Below are 19883 nucleotides of genomic sequence, written 5' to 3' on the forward strand. Positions count from 1 at the left end.
TTTCCAGGAATAAAACTGTACTGTGTTTCACATTTTTAAATGTGCATGACTACACGAAGCACACGTTACATGAATGTTTAATACGCATTTAACATGTATGGACTAAAAATATTTAAGAAAAATATTTACGTTTATGTATTTAATTAGATAAGTCAGATTTACATCAACCATAGAATAACCTACATACCAGATGTATTTTGTGAAGTACCTAAGTGCATTTTAATTTTTGAATATGGGAAGATCATGTAACATGATCAGCAATTTGTTACTTCCACCTTGTTTATGCTAAATTTCACTGTCATTATGACAACAAAGAACTCACGGTTATGAAAATCCAAGGAGGCCTAGGAAAAGAGGAAAAACGGATTCATTTTTGTATTATTATGGATTACTGTAATAATTCAAATGTAAGGCAATTTGCCAATACTATGCCAACCATAGCACTACTGGCTGAAAGCGCTGGTTCTGGCTGGATGAGTCCTGCATTACTAGAATATTAATGAAAATAAAAACATCTCACTGATCCCTTATGGATTAAATAGCCTTGGAATCTTCTCTGGTCACTACTAACACCAAAACTGAAAAGGGTTCCAGAAAAGGGTAAGAGCAAATTAAAGAAGGAAAATACCACCTGTAGAATGGAGAGGATAGGGGGAAAGCTGGAAACAAGAATTTTATGCATACTTAATGTCTATCAAGAAATGTAGGATCTCTCAGATAATCTCATTCTGACTGCAATACAATCCAAAGAGTGGAAGATGTATTAGAGAAACTCTAGGATGGAATTAGAAGAAAGAAAAACTCCAGACAGCATGTTCAAAGAGCTCAGAGATGAAAGATAGAAAGAATACAGGATGGTAGAGAGAGAGTCCAGGTGGAGACTTATTGGGGGAGACTAAAACCATGCTTATACCAAAATAAGGTCAAATTTATTAAGGTTGATTTTTAGCACCCAATTTCATAAAGTCGAAAGTGCATGTCCTCACTGTGCTTAAGAATTCAAAGTACTTCAAAATAGCACATCCACAGCAGGATGGCTAACATTCTGGGTACATGTTGTCAACATCTCATAATGCCCTTATCTTCCCCCCCCCCCCCCCCCGCCCCCGCTTGAAAGCAATTGTAAATAGTCTTTTTGCACCCATTTTGACTTCTGGTTATCCACGGAGACACCATAGTAGCATAAACATGGAATCTATCATGGATTCCATCGAGCATCAAAGCATTGGGATATTAAGCATGATGTACCTAATGCTGGAATATATCCAGAGCATATCCAGGGTTTGCTGGAGCAACGACAAATCTCAGAAAACCAGGACACATTTTTTTGCGAAGTACTTGAGTTGAGAGATTGATAAACGCCACTGGCATTTGATCCTGTGGACACAGTGGAACTCCAGTTCTGGTGCTCTCAGACAAGCAGACTAATGAGATGCAGGTACGAAATGAGCAACACTGGCTGCAAAATTTCTGTACCCATAAGGTGACTTTCCTGGAAGTTTGCAAATTGCTTTTCCCAGCCCTGAAGCACAAGAACACCAGAATGAGACTCACTCTGGGTATGTCTACACTACAAAGTTAATTCGAACTAACAGACGTTAGTTCGAATTAACTTTGATAGGCGCTACACAGGCAAACCGCTAGTTCGAACTTAATTCAAACTAGCGGAGCGCTTAATTCCAACTAGGTAAACCTCATTCTACAAGGACTAACGCCTAGTTTGAATTAAATAGTTCAAATTAAGGGGTGTGTAGCCACTTAATTCGAACTAGTGGAAGGCTAGCCCTCCCCAGCTTTCCCTGGTGGCCACTCTTGGCACCACCAGGGAAACTCTTCTGTCCCCCTCCCGGCCCCGGAGCCCTTAAAGGGGCACGGGCTGGCTACGGTGCCTGTGCCAGGTGCAAGCCTGCCAGCACCCAGCCAGCAGACCCTGCACCTGGCACGGCACGAACCAGCCACCCGCTGCCACTCAGCCTTCTGCCTCTTCCCGGGACCAGGCTGGCGGCTCTCGGGAGCCTGCCCAGGTCCGCAAGAGGCGGGCGCCCACCTGGTCTAGTGCGGAGATCGTGGACCTAATCCACGACGTCCGCACTAGGCATAGGAAAGTGGCCGTCTAGGGCAGGATAGCTGCCAGCCTGGCCACCCGGGAGCAGGTTTGCATGAAAATCAGGGTGGTCCAGTGAGACCCCTAACCCTGAGCCCTGAGCTTAGAACATAAGAACGGCCGTACTGGGTCAGACCAAAGGTCCATCTAGCCCAGTAGCCTGTCTGCCGACAGCAGCCAACACTAGGTACCCTGGAGGGGAGGGACTGAAGACAATGACCAAGCCATTTGTCTCATGCCATCCCTCTCCAGCCTTCCACAAACAGAGGCCAGGGACACCATTTCTACCCCCTGGCTAATACCACTCCATGGACCCAACCTCCATGAATTTATCTAACTTCTCTTTAAACTCTGTTATAGATCTAGCCTTCACAGCCTCCTGCGGCAAGGAGTTCCACAGGTTGACTATTTGCTTTGTGAAGAAGAACTTTCTGTTACTAGTTTGAAGCCTGCTACCCATTCATTTCATTTGGTGTCCTCTAGTCCTTCTATTATGGGAACTAACGAATAACTTTTCTTTATGCACCCTCGCCACACCACTCGTGCTTTTATAGACCTCTATCATATCACCCCTCAGTCTCCTCTTTTCTAAACTGAGAAGTCCCAGTCTCTTTAGCCTCTCTTCATATGGGACCTGTTCCAAACCCCTGATCATTTTAGTTGCCTTCCCCTCTCCCACCTCCTTTTCCCACCGTCCCCCAGTTTTGTTCAATAAAGAGAGAGTTTCTATTTTTGAACACACATGTCCTTTATTTTGTACATCAGGAAGGGCGGGCTAGGGAGGGGTAAGTGGAAGGAGGTGAGGGAGGAATGGGGTACGAGCCCCTGATGGGGAGGACTGGGGTGGCACTGCGGGCTCCTCAGGGTGGAAGCTCTCCTGCAGCCCCCCGATTGACCCCCTCTCGGATGGCAGCCTGCGGCAAGTGCAGTCGGTCTGATGGCCGAGTGCTGTGATGTGCCCAGTGTGGGCACTCAGGGCACTCCAAGCCAGGACTGCTTTGCAAGCGGGGAACCCCTGAGAACTGTCTGTCCGGGGTGGGGGGTCGGGTCCCTTTATGCACAGCCCTCAGCTAGCCTGAGACAGCATCTCCACGCTCTAAGTCCTAATCTGATGCCCTGCCGGCACTGCTTCCGGCCATCCTTAACCTCGGTTCAGGGTCCACTCAATGTGGACATGCTAGTTCGAATTAGCAAAATGCTAATTTGAACTAGTTTTTAGGTCTAGATGCACTAATTCGAATTAGCTTAGTTCGAATTAACTAATTTGAATTAAGTTAGTTTGAATTAGTGCTGTAGTGTAGACGTACCCTCTGACAGTGGAGAAGCGTGAGGAAATTGCCTTCTAACTGACTGCATGCCAGACAGTTACTGGTCAGCTGGGAATCAATTTGGAGTGGGGAAAATCTACAGTGTTGTGGTCCAAGCAGCCCAGGCAATCAATACCCTCCTGCTATGAAGGATAGTGACTCTGGGAAAGATGGAGGATATAGCGGAGAGCTCTGCTGCGGGGGGTTTCCGAACTGTGTGTGTGTGGGGGGAGGGAGGGGGCAATAGATGGAATACACATCCCCATTATGGCAACTAACCACCTTGCCAAGGAGTATATCAACTGCAAGGGATGCTTCTCAGTAGTGATGCAAGTGCTGTTGGATCACAAGGGAGGTTTCACTGACATCAACCTGGGATGGTCGGGAAAGGAGCATGATGTGAGCATCTTTAGGCACTCCTGCCTCTTCAGAAATCTGCAAGCTGGAAATTTCTTCCAAGACCAGAAAATGAACATCATAGGCATTGAAATGCCAATAGTGAGCATTGGAGGCCCAGCCTATTCCTTGTTCCAGTGACGCATCTCCTCCAGCAGCGTATTCCTCTATTCACTTAAGCGCTCCCTGACCAAGTGGGTAGATTGCATTTACTCCCTGAACACGTCATCCCTAGTCTGTTTTCGCCTGCGGATTTGTGCCAGCCGGATAGCTGAGAGAGCCAGGGGAGTGTGCAGCAGGCTCATTGTGGTTTCTGTTGTAATGAAAAGTGAAGGGCAGATTTTTCAGGAGACACATAGTGGAGCATAAAACCTAATCTGTTAGAATAAAAAGGAAGGTAGGTCTATCTAAAGACAATAGGTGTTATGTACAAGGCCAGAGTTATGCTTTTAAGCAGTCACTATGTAGCAGGTACACCTAAGAGTTTTTAGGGGAGCAGCTGGACTTGGTTTGGGAGCAAGCATAGTAAAGGACAGGCCAGGTCACAAGCCTGGAGGAAAGGGGTCTGGGTGTGGCTGCAGGGCAGGGGCTCATGCAGTGCCTGTGTGCTTCTCCCCTTCCCCCAACACACACACACACGCGCCTCCTTAACGGGAGAATGCAACTTTCCCCTCTCGCAGAAGCTTCACTGGGAATGAGCAAATGGAGTTTACTGCAGAGGCAGCGGCTAATAGCTTCCCGTTTCATTCAGGTTGCTGTTCCAAGATATCAGTCTTCTCCAAATCACACAGAGTGATATGGAGCAGATGCTGATAATGTGGCCAGAAACCTGGACCTTGAGCTGCAATGATGCCAGATCACTTATTACTGGCTTGGCATGGAGAGGTGTCCTACCACGGAGGACAGGATAAGACAGACCTCGCCAGAAACCTTGCAAGTGGAATTAGAGTTCTTCTATGAGAGCTTTATGGACGTGTGCAGGTTCAGGCTCCAGTCATGTTAACGAGCTGTTCTGGAAACTCCCCACAATGTGTAAACTCCCCAAACAACTGTAAAATTGACCATGAAAGGTCAAATTTAGCATTCCTCCTCTTGAAAGCCCAACCACTGACATTGACTTTAATGGCCCTGTAAAGTTGACAGAACAGTCTTGGTGGTGTGGACTCATTGTTTAGAGAAAAAAATTGACCTAATGCTGCTAAGTTCGACTTAAACTCCCAGTGTAGATCAGGCCTCAAGTACGTTTATATTGTGAGGAGAGAGCAAGAGAAGAGTGAAAGGCTAGGAAAAAAAGTAAGGCTAGGCAAGAATGTGTGCATGAGTGAGATCATGGGATAAGATGAGGTCACTATGGAAGGTAGAGAAGTTAAAGGAGGAAAGCAGTTAAACTTCTCAGTCTGTGACAGGACACAGAAGTGAGAGCTGTAGAATGGCAAGGAAAAGTTCATTTAATATTTTCTCAGCTTTCTCTTGGAAGAAATCAGTGCAATCCTGTGTGGAGTGAGAAATGGAGAGAGGAACAAAAGAGAGTTTGAGGAACAAATCTAAGGATAAAAAGGCAGCTGAGATTAGAGGCATGGAGATCAATTGGAGAAGTAGAGTTGTTTAGCAAAGAAAATGGCAGAATGAATCTTTACTGGGGGAAGTCACCATCGTCACAGGATTTCTGTCAGTCACACTGCATTGCAAGAATAGGAGTGGATGAAGCAGATGTTGGAGGTGAGCCAGGGCTAGGGGTTGGCAAATGAGACACTGTGATGGAAGAGAGGGACACAAAGCCAAAGATGGAGGAGAATGAAGTATGGAGAAAGTGAAGTATATAGCAACAAGAGCAAAGGCATAGAGAGAAGGGAGGAGAAATCTGAGAGCAGATGAGAAGTCATCAACACTGATGTCAGCAAATAACAAGAGAGGGGGAAAGAAGAGTCAGATGTAAAGCTGTTCAAAAGCTGAGAAAGAAGGGAAAGGAAGGAGAGGTTGGAAGCAGCAGGAACAGAAAAGGAGAGGCTTACCAGCCACCACATGATCCAGGGCAGGGAGTGAGTGCGAAACAAAAGAATCAATTGAGAGGGCTATTTCAGAGGCAGTGTCAGATGAAAGGATCCAGCCATCTGTGAGCAAGATAAATAGAGCCCTGTGCAAATACAAAAATGTGTAGCTGCACTCTCCAGGCACAACCCTTCAACTGATCTACCACATGCTAGCCGGATTTTACCTTCATCCACATCTGCACAGCAGCAGCAAGTCATCTGGAATGGAGGAAAGAGGAAGCCCTGATGAGAAGGGAGCAGGGGCGCGAGGGGAGAGAACAGTATCACGAGCGCACAGACTGGGCGACTGGGGGTCAGAGGCAGCATGGGGACAGGGAGAGGGACTCCAGAGGAGATGCAGGAAAGGGAATGGATGTTAGACTCACATGCTGCTGTTGCCAGGAGCTCCTGAGCTTCTGTCACATCACAGTGAGATGAAAGGGTACAGAGTCAGGCCCTGCCTGCTCCAATCCCAGCAGCAAAGGGTGGACCCTACTGCACAGAAACTGGCCCATGCCCAGGGTGCTGCCCCTGCAATTCCAGCCCACAGAGTCAGGCTCTCCCTGCTTGGAGCAGGGAAGTAAGCTGCTTTGCTGGAAGTCAGTGCCTTCCTCCTGTCCTGGAAATCAGTCACCTCCCCCAGGCATGCTTCCATATGCACTAGCTGGCAGCATCACAACAGCAGTGGGATGGGTGGTGTATTTCCCTGAGCTGGACTCAGGCCTGGAGCTCCTGCAAGACAGTGTTCATCAGGTGGGGGCTTGTCAGGCAGGTGTTTGGCATGAACTAGAGGAACCTGTTATGCCCCTCCCTTGCTAGCAGTGGAGGGTCTACCCAGTGCCCCTCCCTCAGCCGAGAGCGCAGACAGGGGCAGAGCCTTGTGTAGGTATCTGCATTTGCTCTACTATTTGCAAAAAAATGGTCTGTGGATATCAGCATCTGTGGCTATGCAGGGCTCTAAAGATAAGATGACATTGTGGATGATTTTTTTGATAAACAGATTGTGCATATCATAACATATACAGGCAGTCCCCGGGTTACATACAAGATAGGGACTGTAGGTTTGTTCTTAATTTGAATCTGTATGTAAGTCGGAACTGGCGTCAGCCGCTGCTGAAACTGATCAGTTTCAACCGCGGCTGAATCTGGACGCCAGTTCTGACTTACATACAGATTCAACTTAAGAAACCCAGGCGTCCCCAAGTCAGCTGCTGCTGAAACTGATCAGCGGCTGATTCCAGGAAGCCTGGAGCAGAGCAACTCTGCCTCGGGCTTCCTGTAGTCAGCCGCTGGTCAGTTTCAGCAGTGGCTGACTTGGGGACGCCTGGGGCAGAGCAGCTGGGGTGCTGCTGGGTTGCTCCAGTAGCGCGGCTCCTCGGCTCTACTGGAGCAACCCAGCAGCACCCCAGATGCTCTGCCCCAGGCGTCCTGATTCAGCCGCTGCTGAAACTGACCAGCAGCGGCTGAATCAGGGCCTGGGGCAGAGCAGCTGGGGTGCTGCCTGGTTGGTCCGGAGCAGTGCTGTGGGACCAACCCGTCAGCCCCCAGCTGCTCTACCCCAGGGGTAGGCAAAAAAAGCCTGGTCTGCTGGGGGGGAGGGGCACTAGCTGCACCCCCCTCCCCCCCCAGCAGACCAGGGAGACGGGGGTGGCGGGACCGCCCAAGTCCTCCACGGCTTTGCTCCGTCTCCCTGGTCTGCTGACCTGGGAGACGTGGAGCAAAGCCTTGGAGCACGCCCGCAGCGGGACATCCCAGGCGCTCCACGGCTGTCCCCCTGCGGGCGTGCTCCGCGGCTTTGCTCCCCGTCTCTACCTGCAGACCAGGGAGACAGGGAGCAGCTTTTCTCGCCCCGAAGGACGGGGCGGCGGACCGCGGCGCATCTGGGAATCCTGCCACTCCTGTCCTCCGGGGCGAGAAAAGCCCCGTTCGTAACTGCGGATCCGACATAAGTCCACATGGTGGACTGAATTAAGTTTGCACAGGCAATCCTTATTCTGGCATTTCCTAGCTTCTTAGCGCTTGATTTGTAACTTTTATGTTCTTCTAATGTAGGAGGAAGAAGGAACGGTTGGAGGGAGGTGTTAAGAAAGAGTTGGTATGCAAGTATAATTAGTGCTGACCAGCTCAACGTCATCTTAAAAAAACGGGGTTTGGACACGATTAGACTACTGAATGTCACCAAAACAAAAACTTTTATCACTATCCTGTTAGCCATTTAAAAGTAAAAATAATTTTTATTTCATTCTTTTCTAAAGTAGATTTTCTAATAGCAATTGTGCTTTGAGGTTGTTCTGCACTTCAAAGCATAAGTTTGGGTTAATGGTTGCAACTGGGAATTCTTTTATGAAGAAGGTCATATCACAGCTCGCACTCTTGTCTGCTTCAGTAGACACTCTGGCAGCCATATCCTACTAGATGGAAATCCCTACCCTAACATCTTATTCACTGTCCTCTTTTGATCAATCCATGATGACTTCATTGCCAAATTCTTAAGTTTTCAAACAAGCAGCTTTGTACATTATCTCATGCTGCCTTTCATACTGGGAACAGATGTCTGTGAACATATGCAAAACGACTCCATTAGCTTCTTTCACATCCCTCCTTAAGAAACTATCATTTTGTAATGCCTGTAAAAATCGTAACAGAGTACTGGTGTGCTGAAACCAGTCTATTACACTGACCAATATTGCCTCATTGCTTACTTGTATACTCCCATCAAGCTGTACCCATTTGTATCTTGTTTTATATTTACACAACAAGCTTTTAGTATAAAAAGGTTTGTGGTTAGGGTTCCTATGTGTTATGACAATACAGACAAGGGAATATTCTTCATAGCTCCACTTTATGCAAGTGACATTTTATTGTTTAATTTTAAATCAATTTTAGTAAGAAAGTAAGTGAAAAAAATACAGTAGCTGTAATGCTAAGTGACAGAAATATTGATAATAAAGCAAATTTAACAGAAACTGAAAGACACGTATCACCAGATATTGCTTCCCATTAAGAGTTTTAATTGAAACAAGATCATTCTCTAGATCTAAAAGACAGTTAACCTGATTCAAAGCCCACTGAAGTAAATGAGAAGGCCTCCATTGACTTCAATAGGATAAAGCCTGTGAAGTAAATAGTCCAAAAATTAAGAGATTAAAATTGATGATAATCTGTTGTGACATTGTTTCTCTGTGTAGAAAAGATAATCTCACTATCTTTAACCAAAAAACATTCCCCTAGAAGCCCTTAAACCCCCGCCCCCATCCCCCACACCTCCTCTCATCAAGATCCAATACAAAATAGGAAGAAAAAAAAATACAGTTCAAATTATAGGTCAAACTTGCCAACTTAATATTTATAAATATAATCCTCTGTAACTCAAAGCCATTGTTGAAAGGATCAAAGATGATAAAACTGAATGGCTATGGACTGAAAAAAGGGATACCACTGAAAATGTAGCTACTTATTGACTAATAACTTCTCCCTCCTGAAGAAAATAATTATATGAACTGATTGTTGTCATCTGTTTTCAACACTGAAATTACACGAAGTACAAATAATGGATATTTCAGAAGTAATATCCACTCATGTCCCAGATTATTATATATAGGGAAATACAAGTGCTTTAAAAAACAAATCAAACAATTGCACCAAAAAAAAAAAGTTAGAAAACCAATTCTTTAAATGTTAGTTAAAACTTTCACAAAACCATAATAATATGATTAACACTAGACACCTACCTACTCATTTTAAAAGAAAATTACAAGATAAACAGATCTTCTTGGTCAAGAAACAAATAGGAATGAATTATAACTTCACAGAGAAATAGCTTTTGAATGGAAATTAAACTGGCAATTACCACAGAAAATTTGAAGGCTCTAAAATAAACTATTGTGAAAAAGTTCATGTCCTCCTCAAGAAGAAAACAATGATGGAAACGATCATTAGATAATCTTGCACATTACGTCTCACAAAACAGAATAGAAAAAAAAAAATCACAAAACACTGATGGGAATGCCATGACACAGTGAAACATTCCATCTTCTGGAATGTCTCTCAAAAACCAAAACCAAAACAAAACACCACCTTCTGCTCTGAAATCTGAAAAACTGAGTCTACTGTTATTTCAAGGGTACCCTAAAATCTTCAAAGAATCCTGTATTAAATGAAGTAAAAATATACGATTATGGTCCAAATACTGCTTGCCCTACTCATACAAACAAGGTGAGTGGAATTTGGATTTCAAGAAATCCCAATTTTAGTAAAATTAGCATGGAAGGATGGAGCAACTGACATGAACTGATGAAAAATCAATTATTGAGAACTTTTGGGAAACAGTATATGGATAGCTTTCCCTATAATCAAACTAATATGGTCAAAATCTGTAATATTTTGTTGTTCTACCTGATGCCCCCCCCCCCTTTACTCCTGAGGAAAATAATCTACTCTTTAAATAAATCTGATAATTTAAAAAAGAAATAACTAAAAAGAGCGATTAAGCTATACTAAATTTAAAACAATAGTTTATACATTACTTGAAAAGATGGTTTAATATACTTCATCACCAGAACATTTGATTCATAAATAATAATAATTTGTTTTCTGATATACAGTATACCAATAGGGATTTTTACTGAGTTCACACTATCCAAAGGAAATGTGAGATGTTTCAGATATTTAAAAACCCCTCAGTGATGAGAAAACCCCCTAAATAATATTGGGGGCTATTCAGTCTTATTTTGGATGAATAAGAGACATTTTGTCTTTGTTCAGAAAACCATTATCACTGAGGGAAATCATCTATAAATCCAGCCATTTTTAAAAAAAGACATAGATAAATGTGGGACGTGCTACTAGTGGGAAGTGCTACTAACTTCTCACATAGAGGTACACAATATGTACTCAATACCACTCTCAAAAACACAATCTTCCCTAATATTATAAGCTTTACATACTAGGATTTTCAGATAATCAAGTAATTTAATTACTTCAGGTTACTGAGACAAGACACCTTTGTAGAACATTTAAAGAAGCTGAAAGAAAAGACTTGCCAGGCAATCTGTTAAAGCAATTTCATCAACCTATGAAATAACTTGTAATGATTACAGAATTTAAACTGATGCAGTTTGGAAAAAAAATTAGTGATGTTTCAGTACCTTGTCTTCCCTCATCATTGGTAAACAAACCAGCATCACTGCTGCTCAGGCTGCTGGATTCACTGTAATAAAGAAGAGAAAGAAACTGATAAAAAGAACAATTAATGCCTCAGTGAGAACAGCCTCCTCTCTAAAATTTTACCAGATGTAACTTAAGCCTGACAAATACCTGAAAGAAAATAAGACTGTTTTTAATCAAACTGCAAATATCCTAGTTCCATTAACTATGGAACATATCATTTGTCACATAAAATTACAGTCCCTACATAAAAGAATTAATGGACACACATAAAATTACAGGAATCTAACAGCGAGCCAGACATAACTGAAGCAAAAAGCTGACACAATAGATGCATTTTATCCCCTGCTTCCATCAAATGCTCACTGTTCCTTTCTCATGCGATCCAATTTAACTTGATCCCAGAACACCACTTCTCAATAAAATGGGGGAAAAAAAATCTCAAAGCAAAAGCAGTCTAAGCCTTTCTTCCAACACACGAGCTGTGTCTACACTGGGCCACTTATTCCGGAAAAGCAGCTGCTTTTCCGGAATAAGCTGTGAGCTGTCTACACTGGCCCCTTGAATTTCCGGAAAAGCAGTGATGATTTACTGTAAGAAATCAGCTGCTTTTCCGGAAAAACTATTCTGCTCCCGCTCGGGCAAAAGTCCTTTTTCCGGAAAACTGTTCCGGAAAAGAGCCAGTGTAGACAGCACAGTAGTCTTTTCCGCAAAAAAGCCCCGATCACGAAAATGACGATCGGGGCTTTTTTCCCGGAAAAGCGCATCTACATTGGCCACAGACGCTTTTCCGGAAAAAGGGCTTTTCCGGAAAAGCATCCTGCCAATGTAGACGCTCTTTTTCTGGAAATACTTATAACGGAAAAACTGTTCCGTTTTAAACATTTCCGGAAAAAGGTGCCAGTGTGTAGACAGCCACGAAATATAAACATCTGGAAAAGGAAGTACTTTCTTTTTAGCATCTGCAAATATTCTGTACAATATATTGCTTAATTATTCACTAAAACTATATTACTTAGTAAGAAATAAAAACAACAACAAATGGTCTGGTAGCACTTGATATTTACATGTTTTGTTAGTCTATCAAGTGCTACCAGACCATCTGTTGTTTTTTCTGTACAGACTAAGTCGGCTACCCCCTGAAGTTTAAGAAATAAAAGTTTGCAATAATGACAATTTAGGTCAATCAGTAGCCATTAACAAGGATGGGCAGAGAGGTGTCCCTAGCCTCTATTTGTCTGGGCTGGGAATGAGCGACAGAAGATACATCACGTGATGATTATCTGTTCTGTTCCTCTGGGGCACCTGGCATTGGTCACTGTCAGAAGACAGGATATTGGGCAAGACAGACATTTGGTCAGACCCAGCGTGGCCTTTCAACAATCCATTAAATCAAAGTAAAGGTTACCATGTGAAAAAATGAACCTAATCAACACAATAAAATGCATATTATAATTTACTTTTTGTCTGTCTAAAGCTGTGGTGTCCAACATGCTAGCCACTAGCCACATGTGGCTATTTGGCCGGTTGAATGTGGCTAGCTGGCTTGAACAATGTTGCTGTTTGGCCAGCTGAGTGTGGCTAGTTCACTTCAGAGGTAGCCACTATAGTGGCTTCTGCTTCAGAACTGGTTGGATACCATGGGTCTAAAGGATGGATGCACAGCACATACACATGTACTTCTACATATAACACTAGAAACCATAGATGAGGGCAGAAGGGTTTTCTTCTTGCCTGGTTGCATCTCATGTTATTGTAAATTAAAACTGTGTATGTAAATATTAAACCAACCTGCTGTGCTTAAACTATAGCATAGGCCATGACACTGGGTTTACATCCAGCAGGTTAGGAGAGAGGAGTTAAGTGAAGAAATGCTTTTATGTTCTTCAGTATTCCACAATATTATGTATCTTATATTTTTTCTTATTATGACATATGGATTATTTTTTAAAAGTGTCAGTTCATGTAAAGACATGAATTCAAGAAAAAAAGTGTGCATTTCAAACTAATTTTTAATGTAGTAAGATTTACAAATGTTACATTAAGGAAAATTAAACGCCTCAAGTATTTTTCCTATATTATATAGCTTGCCTTCTACATGAAGCAAAATCTCTTCAATCTTGACAAAAGAATATTTAAAAATATTTCATTTTTTATTTCATTCCCCACACCTATTCTTAAAAGGTAGCTCTAAACCTTACTCCTATCTCTGTATTAACTGCTTTTTGGTGAATCTGCTTGGTTTAAAAAAAAAAAAAAAGATGTTATTTATAGGTTTTTTGCACAATTTGTGTGTCAGAAATTGAAACCAGAATTAGTTAAGTTTGGGGCCGTATCTCATTTTAGCTTCTAGAACTAACTGCATGATTGTTTTTATATCTTCCTTCTGAAATAGCTCAAACAGGGCTTGAAATTGGGCCTGATGTAGATAGCCAAGCAGCAGTGACATACTAATATGTGCAGCTGCCGTATTTCTTAGAACACAGTTATATAAAAAAAGTGCTCTAGAATTGCTGTATCTTCTATGATATACAGCAGGGCTACTCAACATGCAGCTCAAGGATGCATGGCCCATTCATGGTCCACAGGTAGGATCCTTTTAACATGGCCTCCACTGGGAACACACTCCATAATGGCGAGGTGTCTCCCAGGCGGGGTGAGCAGTGAAAGATGCAAGCGGAGGGGGTAGCTGGAACAGATAGGTACAGGGTGTTGGCGTTTCTAGCTCCCAGGGAGGAGGTGCTAGGAGTGCACAGGAATTGTAGGAAGTGCTTTGTATTCATGCCTGTTAGCGTGAAAGAAGCGATTTTCATATGTATTTGCACTTATATGCAACAAAACTTAAACTGTGGCCCTCAGCATGTGCTGTGAGTATCATTGTGGCCCTCAGGGCTTCCAAAGTTGAGTAGCCCTGGCATATAGTAATGTTTTACTATATAAGCAGCACTTACACATGTATTTTATCTCAATGCAGTACAAGAAGAGTCTTAAGCACTTAAAGTTATCCTAAATACAAAAATGGTAAATCTTACGAGCTACCAAAGTGATCAAGCAGAGCTTGAATTTTCAAATACCATAAAGCTAAGCAAATGCTAGTGCCTTCTTTTTGCAAAGTTTGCCCTGCCTACTTCAATTTTGTCAGATAGTTCTATATTTTTCTACAATTTTAAATGTCCTAAAACTTCACATCACATATCTTTAAATCTACCCTTCTTCCCCAACACACACACACACACACACACACACACACACACACACGTGTTCCCGTTTTATAAGGACTTGTATGTACAAACACTTAGGGCACGTCTACACAGCAGGGCTAAAGCTGAAATAAGCTACGTCAATTACGTAGATTAAGTCAAAATAGCTTATTTCGGCTTTTGGAGCGGTCTACAGAGCAGGAAGTCTGAGGAAGAGCACTCTTCCTCTGACTTCACTTACTACTTGTAAAATGAGGGTTACAGGAGTTGGAATAAGAAGTCCTCCAGCTCGACATTATTTCAACATGTCAAAATAACTGCTTTTAATGTAGACGCGGAATATGTTATTTCAAAATAACGTCAGTTATTCCGAAATAACACTGCTGTGTAAAAGTACCCTTATTGAGCTCATGGCAACCTAGGGTCTAAGTCTATCCCGCACTATCCTGCAGCCCATTAAGTGTTCACATGGATACTACTACCACATATTAAAAGTTCCATCCATAGGAAGCTGTGATCCTCCTTCTTTAAAGTACAGTAAAGCGCATTAAGGAAATACTTTTAAGGCACATCTTCACTCATCATGCCAGAGATTGCTCTTCTGGCATTCAATTTAGTGGCAGGGATGTAAAATTTTGATTAATTATCTATTCAAATAGTCTATGTAATTTGCATCAACTATTCGATTAGTTGATAAGAACTGTGGCTACACTTCAAAGGCAAAAGCACTGCAGGGAACACAGGGCCAGTGGGAGACTCAAGCAATGCCCCGCTGGCCCCGTGCTCCCTACAGTGTTTCAAAGCGGCAGTGCCGCACGGCGCCCAGAGTTGGCGGGGGAGTCCTCAGCTGACTCTGGACTGCACATGGTGCTGCTGCTTTGAAACGATGCCTGGCCCCAGGCTGCAGGCGGCATTTCAAAGTGGCAGCACCGTGTGGAACCTGGGGTCTTTCTGATAGAGGCAGCAGGAGATGTGGGGAAATGGGGGAGGACTAGTCGACTAGCATATCGACTATCCAATAAGCATTTGCTTTTTGGATAGTCAACTAGTTGTTCACATCCCTATTTAGTGGTCTAGTTAAGACATGTAAATCGAATGCCTTCCTTTATCGATTAATCGTGTAATCAATACAAATTGTGTAGTCAATACAAATTGTATTGACTACACGATTAGTCAATTACCCGCTTCTTAACATCCTTAGTGAAGATACTACAAAATTCAGTTTATTTTCAATATCAAAGTGACTCAGGATTCCTGTTGTGATTCAAAGACTCTACTGTTTTCAGAGATGGAAAGACTATAAAAAGGAATTTCTATAAACACTATAAAAAACTCCTTACTGTTTACTGAGTAATTGGAATCAGTCACTTATCATACTGTTATGCTAATGAATAAGTGACTTCTCTTCTTGCCCTAGTCAAGAACCTATGCATGCCATCTCCACACCACAGTAACATTCCGGGTATGTCTACAGTTGATTCCCTCTGTCAAGGGAGGAATGCAAATGTAGACATCCGAAATTGCAAATGAAGCGGGGATTTAAATATCCCGTGCTTCATTTGCATAATCGCTGACTGTCACTTTTCCGTAATAGCACTATTTCGGGACATCAAACTCGGTCCCCGCAGGATTATTTTGAGAGAAAACCCTTCCCTCGAAATAACCCTTACTCCTCAAAAAATGAGGTTTAAGGGTTATTTTGAGGGAAGGGGTCTCTCTCGAAATAACCCCGCGGGGACCAAGTTTGATGTCCCGAAATAGAGCTATTGCGGAAAAGTAGCAGTCCGCGATTATGCAAATAAAGCATGGGATATTTAAATCCCCACTTCATTTGCAATTTTGGATGTCTACATTTGCATTCCTCCTTCAAGAGAGCAATCAAGTGTAGACATACCTTCCCATTTCTATGGCCAACAAGCAAAAGATTTCAAAGCAGCTTATAGATAACACTCCTAACGACAAATGACAAACTCTGTTGCTGGCTAGCCATTAGATTGCAACTATTTAGATCTTAAATAGGCATTGTCCTGTTCACAGTTCTGCGTTCAAATAAAATATGCTGGATAAACATAATCAGGATCATCAGACTCTGCAGGTAAAAACACTTATGTGCGGTGGACCAATGACTTACACCTTTCTGTGCCATCAAAATAGTACTTTGGAAACAATTACCATTGTGGTATGCCTGTTGTCTGGCATAGACTGATGAAGTATACTGCCAAAAGATCATCATTCTCCCATTTTTTCTAATGGCAAGCACAGATGTTGAACCATAAACTGGTTTTTGCATTTTGTAAGTGATGTGCATAAAAAGTCTGTAGGTTGCCAAGAATGTATGACACACAGACTGTCCAACTCATGTATCCGGATATAATCCTGATAATATTCTGATGACTACCAATAATAATCAAAGCATCAGAGCCTAAAAGAAGTTATGTAATTATCTTGTGACGACTTACTAGTTAAAATACCATGCTTAAATACAATAACTTAACATTTAATTAATTTTTTTAATTCCTATTTTTTAAAATCTTAGTACTGAAACAATTAGTATATATTTTTTTCAAGTCATTATTTTCTATGCGGCATTTCTGCCACTCATCAGATTGCCTCTAAATTGCAATCATTTTATTTTATACTACATGTCTGAAATAGCAGTGCTCTATTATTACTAGATCAGGAAAAACCCCTAATATTACCTGCTTAAATATACAGCTATTGGTTGCATTTTAATTTTGAAATAAGAGATTACAAGACTTGTGAATACCTATACAATTACAGGAACTATAACAATTTATTTTCAGTTGATAGAAAAAAAAATTCACCTGTCACTCATATTCTCATCTGAACCCTTCTGTTCCTCATACTCCATTTTGTCCTTATTAACCTGGTTTGCTTCTTCACCTTCTATAACCACTCCTTCATCCAAAATTTCTGGTCCTTGTCTAGTTGTAGCTAGTTTTCTTTTTTTCACTTTACTCTTGGCAAATTCTTGATGTTGGTAAGATCTGTTATCATTATCCATTTCTTGATCTCTGCTGTTTTCCTGTTGTTGGGTCAAAGCTAATGTATTTGTGACTTCTGATGGTGGGTCTATTGCCATGCGTTTCACCTTTCTTCTCCTACGCAGGGTTCTGTTTCCTAAATTATCAACAGCCAAATCATTCTCATGCCACAAAGGCCTTTTGCCTCTAATGTTATTTAAATTTGAAGAAGGCCTGCGTTTAGCAACCAACAACTGATCATCAGAGTCACTGTGGTCTTTCTTAGTAGTAGTTTCTCTGTAATCCTTGCTTGGTTCTTCTAGGCTGGAATCAGAACCTTCACTTAAACAGTGGCTAGTCTCCCAAGGATGATGGGTGGTAAATGAACGTCTTTTACGTCCTCTCCTTTTTCTTGCCTGGCGTTTTAGAAGACAAGACACGCTACGAGAATGATCTCCGGTATCAGCAAAACCTCCTCTGGCTTGCTCTGAACTTTCTTCCAGTGCTGAGACCAGATCATGAACTAGTTCCTCCATAGTCCTACTGAAATGCCTATGTATGCAGAGAAATCACAAAAAACTGATTACAACATGCATCAATGTCAGCATAGGTTTTCATATACCAATAACATTATAGTCTCTTAAAGACAGTCTTAACATCAGCACTTTTAAATCATTATATTTCTACAGAAAGCTATCTTCTGTACCAACCAACACCACACTTATGAGGACGCTTTCCTTTTTAATGCCACCCTGTCTCCAACCCGGCAGCCCCCAGCTGCTCTACCCCAGGGGTAGGCAAGAAAAGCCTGGTCTGCTGGGGGTGAGGGGCACTAGCTGCACCTCCCCCCCAGCAGACCAGGGAGACGGGGGTGGCGGAACCGCCCAAGTCCTCCACGGCTTTGCTCCGTCTCCCTGGTCTGCTGACCTGGGAGACGCAGAGCAAAGCTGCAGAGCACGCGGGCAGCGGGACAGTCCAGGCGCGCCGCGGCTGTCCCACTGCGGGCGTGCTCCGAGGCTTTGCTCCCCATCTCCCTGGTCTGCTAGTCAGACCAGGGAGACGGGGAACAAAGCTGCGGAGCACGCCCGCAGTGGGACAGCCCAAGCGCGCCTGGGCTGTCCCGCTGCGGGCATTCTCCAAGGCTTTGCTCCCCGTCTCCCTGGTCTGCAGGGAGACGGAGAGCAAAGCCGCGGAGCACGCCCGCAGCGGGACAGCCCGGGCGCGCTTGAGCTGTCCCCCTGCAGGCGTGCTCCGCGGCTTGCTCCCCATCTCCCTGGTCTGCTGGGGGGGTCCAGCAAAGCCGCTGGACCCCCCCCAGCAGACCAGGGACACCAGAGCAAAGCCGCCGCCTGGGCGGCTTTGCTCGTTTGCCCGGAAGCAAAGCCGCCCAGGCAGCGGCTTTGCTCGGGTGTCCCTGGTCTGCTGGGGGGGTCCAGCGGCTTTGCTGGACACCCCACCAGCAGACCAGGGGGACAGGAGCAAAGCCGTCCAGGCGGCGGGGGTCCCGCCGCCTGGGCGGCTTTGCTCCCGTGCAAACAAGCAAAGCCGCCCAGGCGGCGGCTTTGCTCGGTTGTCCCTGGTGTGCTGGGGGGGTCCAGCGACTTTGCTGGACCCCCCCCCAGCAGACCAGGGAGACCGGGAGAAGCTTTTCTCGCCCCAGAGGACACAGGTGGCGACCCGCTGCCCGTGAGTTCCGGGGCGAGAAAAGCCCCGTTCGTAAGTGCGGATCCGACATAAGTGGGATCCGCGTAAGTCGGAGACTGCCTGTAGTGGAAGAATGTCAGTAAACTGTATAGGTAAGTGTCCAGAAAAAAGTTGTACATATATTTTTAGAACAGGATGGAGAAACAATCCAGCCACTTTCTACCAACATCAGCAGGGATGCAAGTGGAGACAGAGTTTAGTCGTACAGCATACAACTTTTCTGCACTCACCCATCACTGACCCCAGGCCTAAAGTGCTAAGGAGAATGGTCCAATGGGTACAGGTTAGGCAGGAGACCTGAGTTCCTTCCTGCTCAGCCTGCAACTTACTGTATAATCCTGGATATCTCAGTTTCCCCATATACAATGGGAATATGACTTCTTACATTTCTTCTCCTTTGCCCTTCTGGCTCTCACGAGATATCATTTAACTATAGTAGGTATCAACAAAAGAGGGAGCAGAGCAAATAAAATGCTGTTTATCCGAAAATTCAGATAGAATAGAGTAACTGGTAGCCAATAAAATCTATAGATTGGGTCACATCCTAGTTATATAGGAAACTCTTGGAATAAGCCAATTTTTATGTGTTTTGGATATGTTTCTCTGTTTCTGCCATCTTCTCTTCCCTCTCTCATGACTTATCTACAATACAACATGTAGCTATTACTGTGGCTTTAGTAATCCAAAACATGACTTGGACCCAGCAGCTTGCATTGCTTTGAAACTGGTATAAGAATACCATACACACACAGAGACATAGTGTAGAGAAGGCTTTAGCACACCAGCACATTTGACATCATCTACATGGGGAGGAAGTGTGTGTGTGTGTGGGGGGGGGGTAAGTTTTCAGTCAATTTACCTTAAAATAACAGTAAAGCTCCCTTTATGGTTATGAAGGCACAATTTCATATATTTTCAGGGTCACAAAACAAAAGAGGCATCTTCACAGGCACTTTATTAAGAGTGCTTCCAAATTGTTTTAATTTAGCATG

At 43.5% G+C, this 19883-nt stretch overlaps 1 protein-coding gene across 2 annotated transcripts in view; it reads right to left on the reverse strand.

The window, feature by feature from the left end:
* The window catches only part of GPATCH2 (G-patch domain containing 2), a 182469-nt gene that overhangs the window by 154945 nt on the left and 7641 nt on the right, over nucleotides 1–19883 (reverse strand). For both annotated transcript variants that reach the window (XM_006137344.5, XM_075925203.2), the window contains exons 2-3: nucleotides 17029–17739; nucleotides 10985–11046 (exon numbers count right to left, since the gene is read on the reverse strand). In XM_006137344.5, the coding sequence (XP_006137406.2) occupies nucleotides 10985–11046; nucleotides 17029–17739 (773 nt within the window). The remainder of the gene's footprint in view (nucleotides 1–10984; nucleotides 11047–17028; nucleotides 17740–19883) is intronic.

Source organism: Pelodiscus sinensis, chromosome 3 (genome assembly GCF_052426305.1).
Source record: "Pelodiscus sinensis isolate ZL-2025 chromosome 3, ASM5242630v1, whole genome shotgun sequence".
NCBI lineage: Eukaryota > Metazoa > Chordata > Testudines > Trionychidae > Pelodiscus > Pelodiscus sinensis.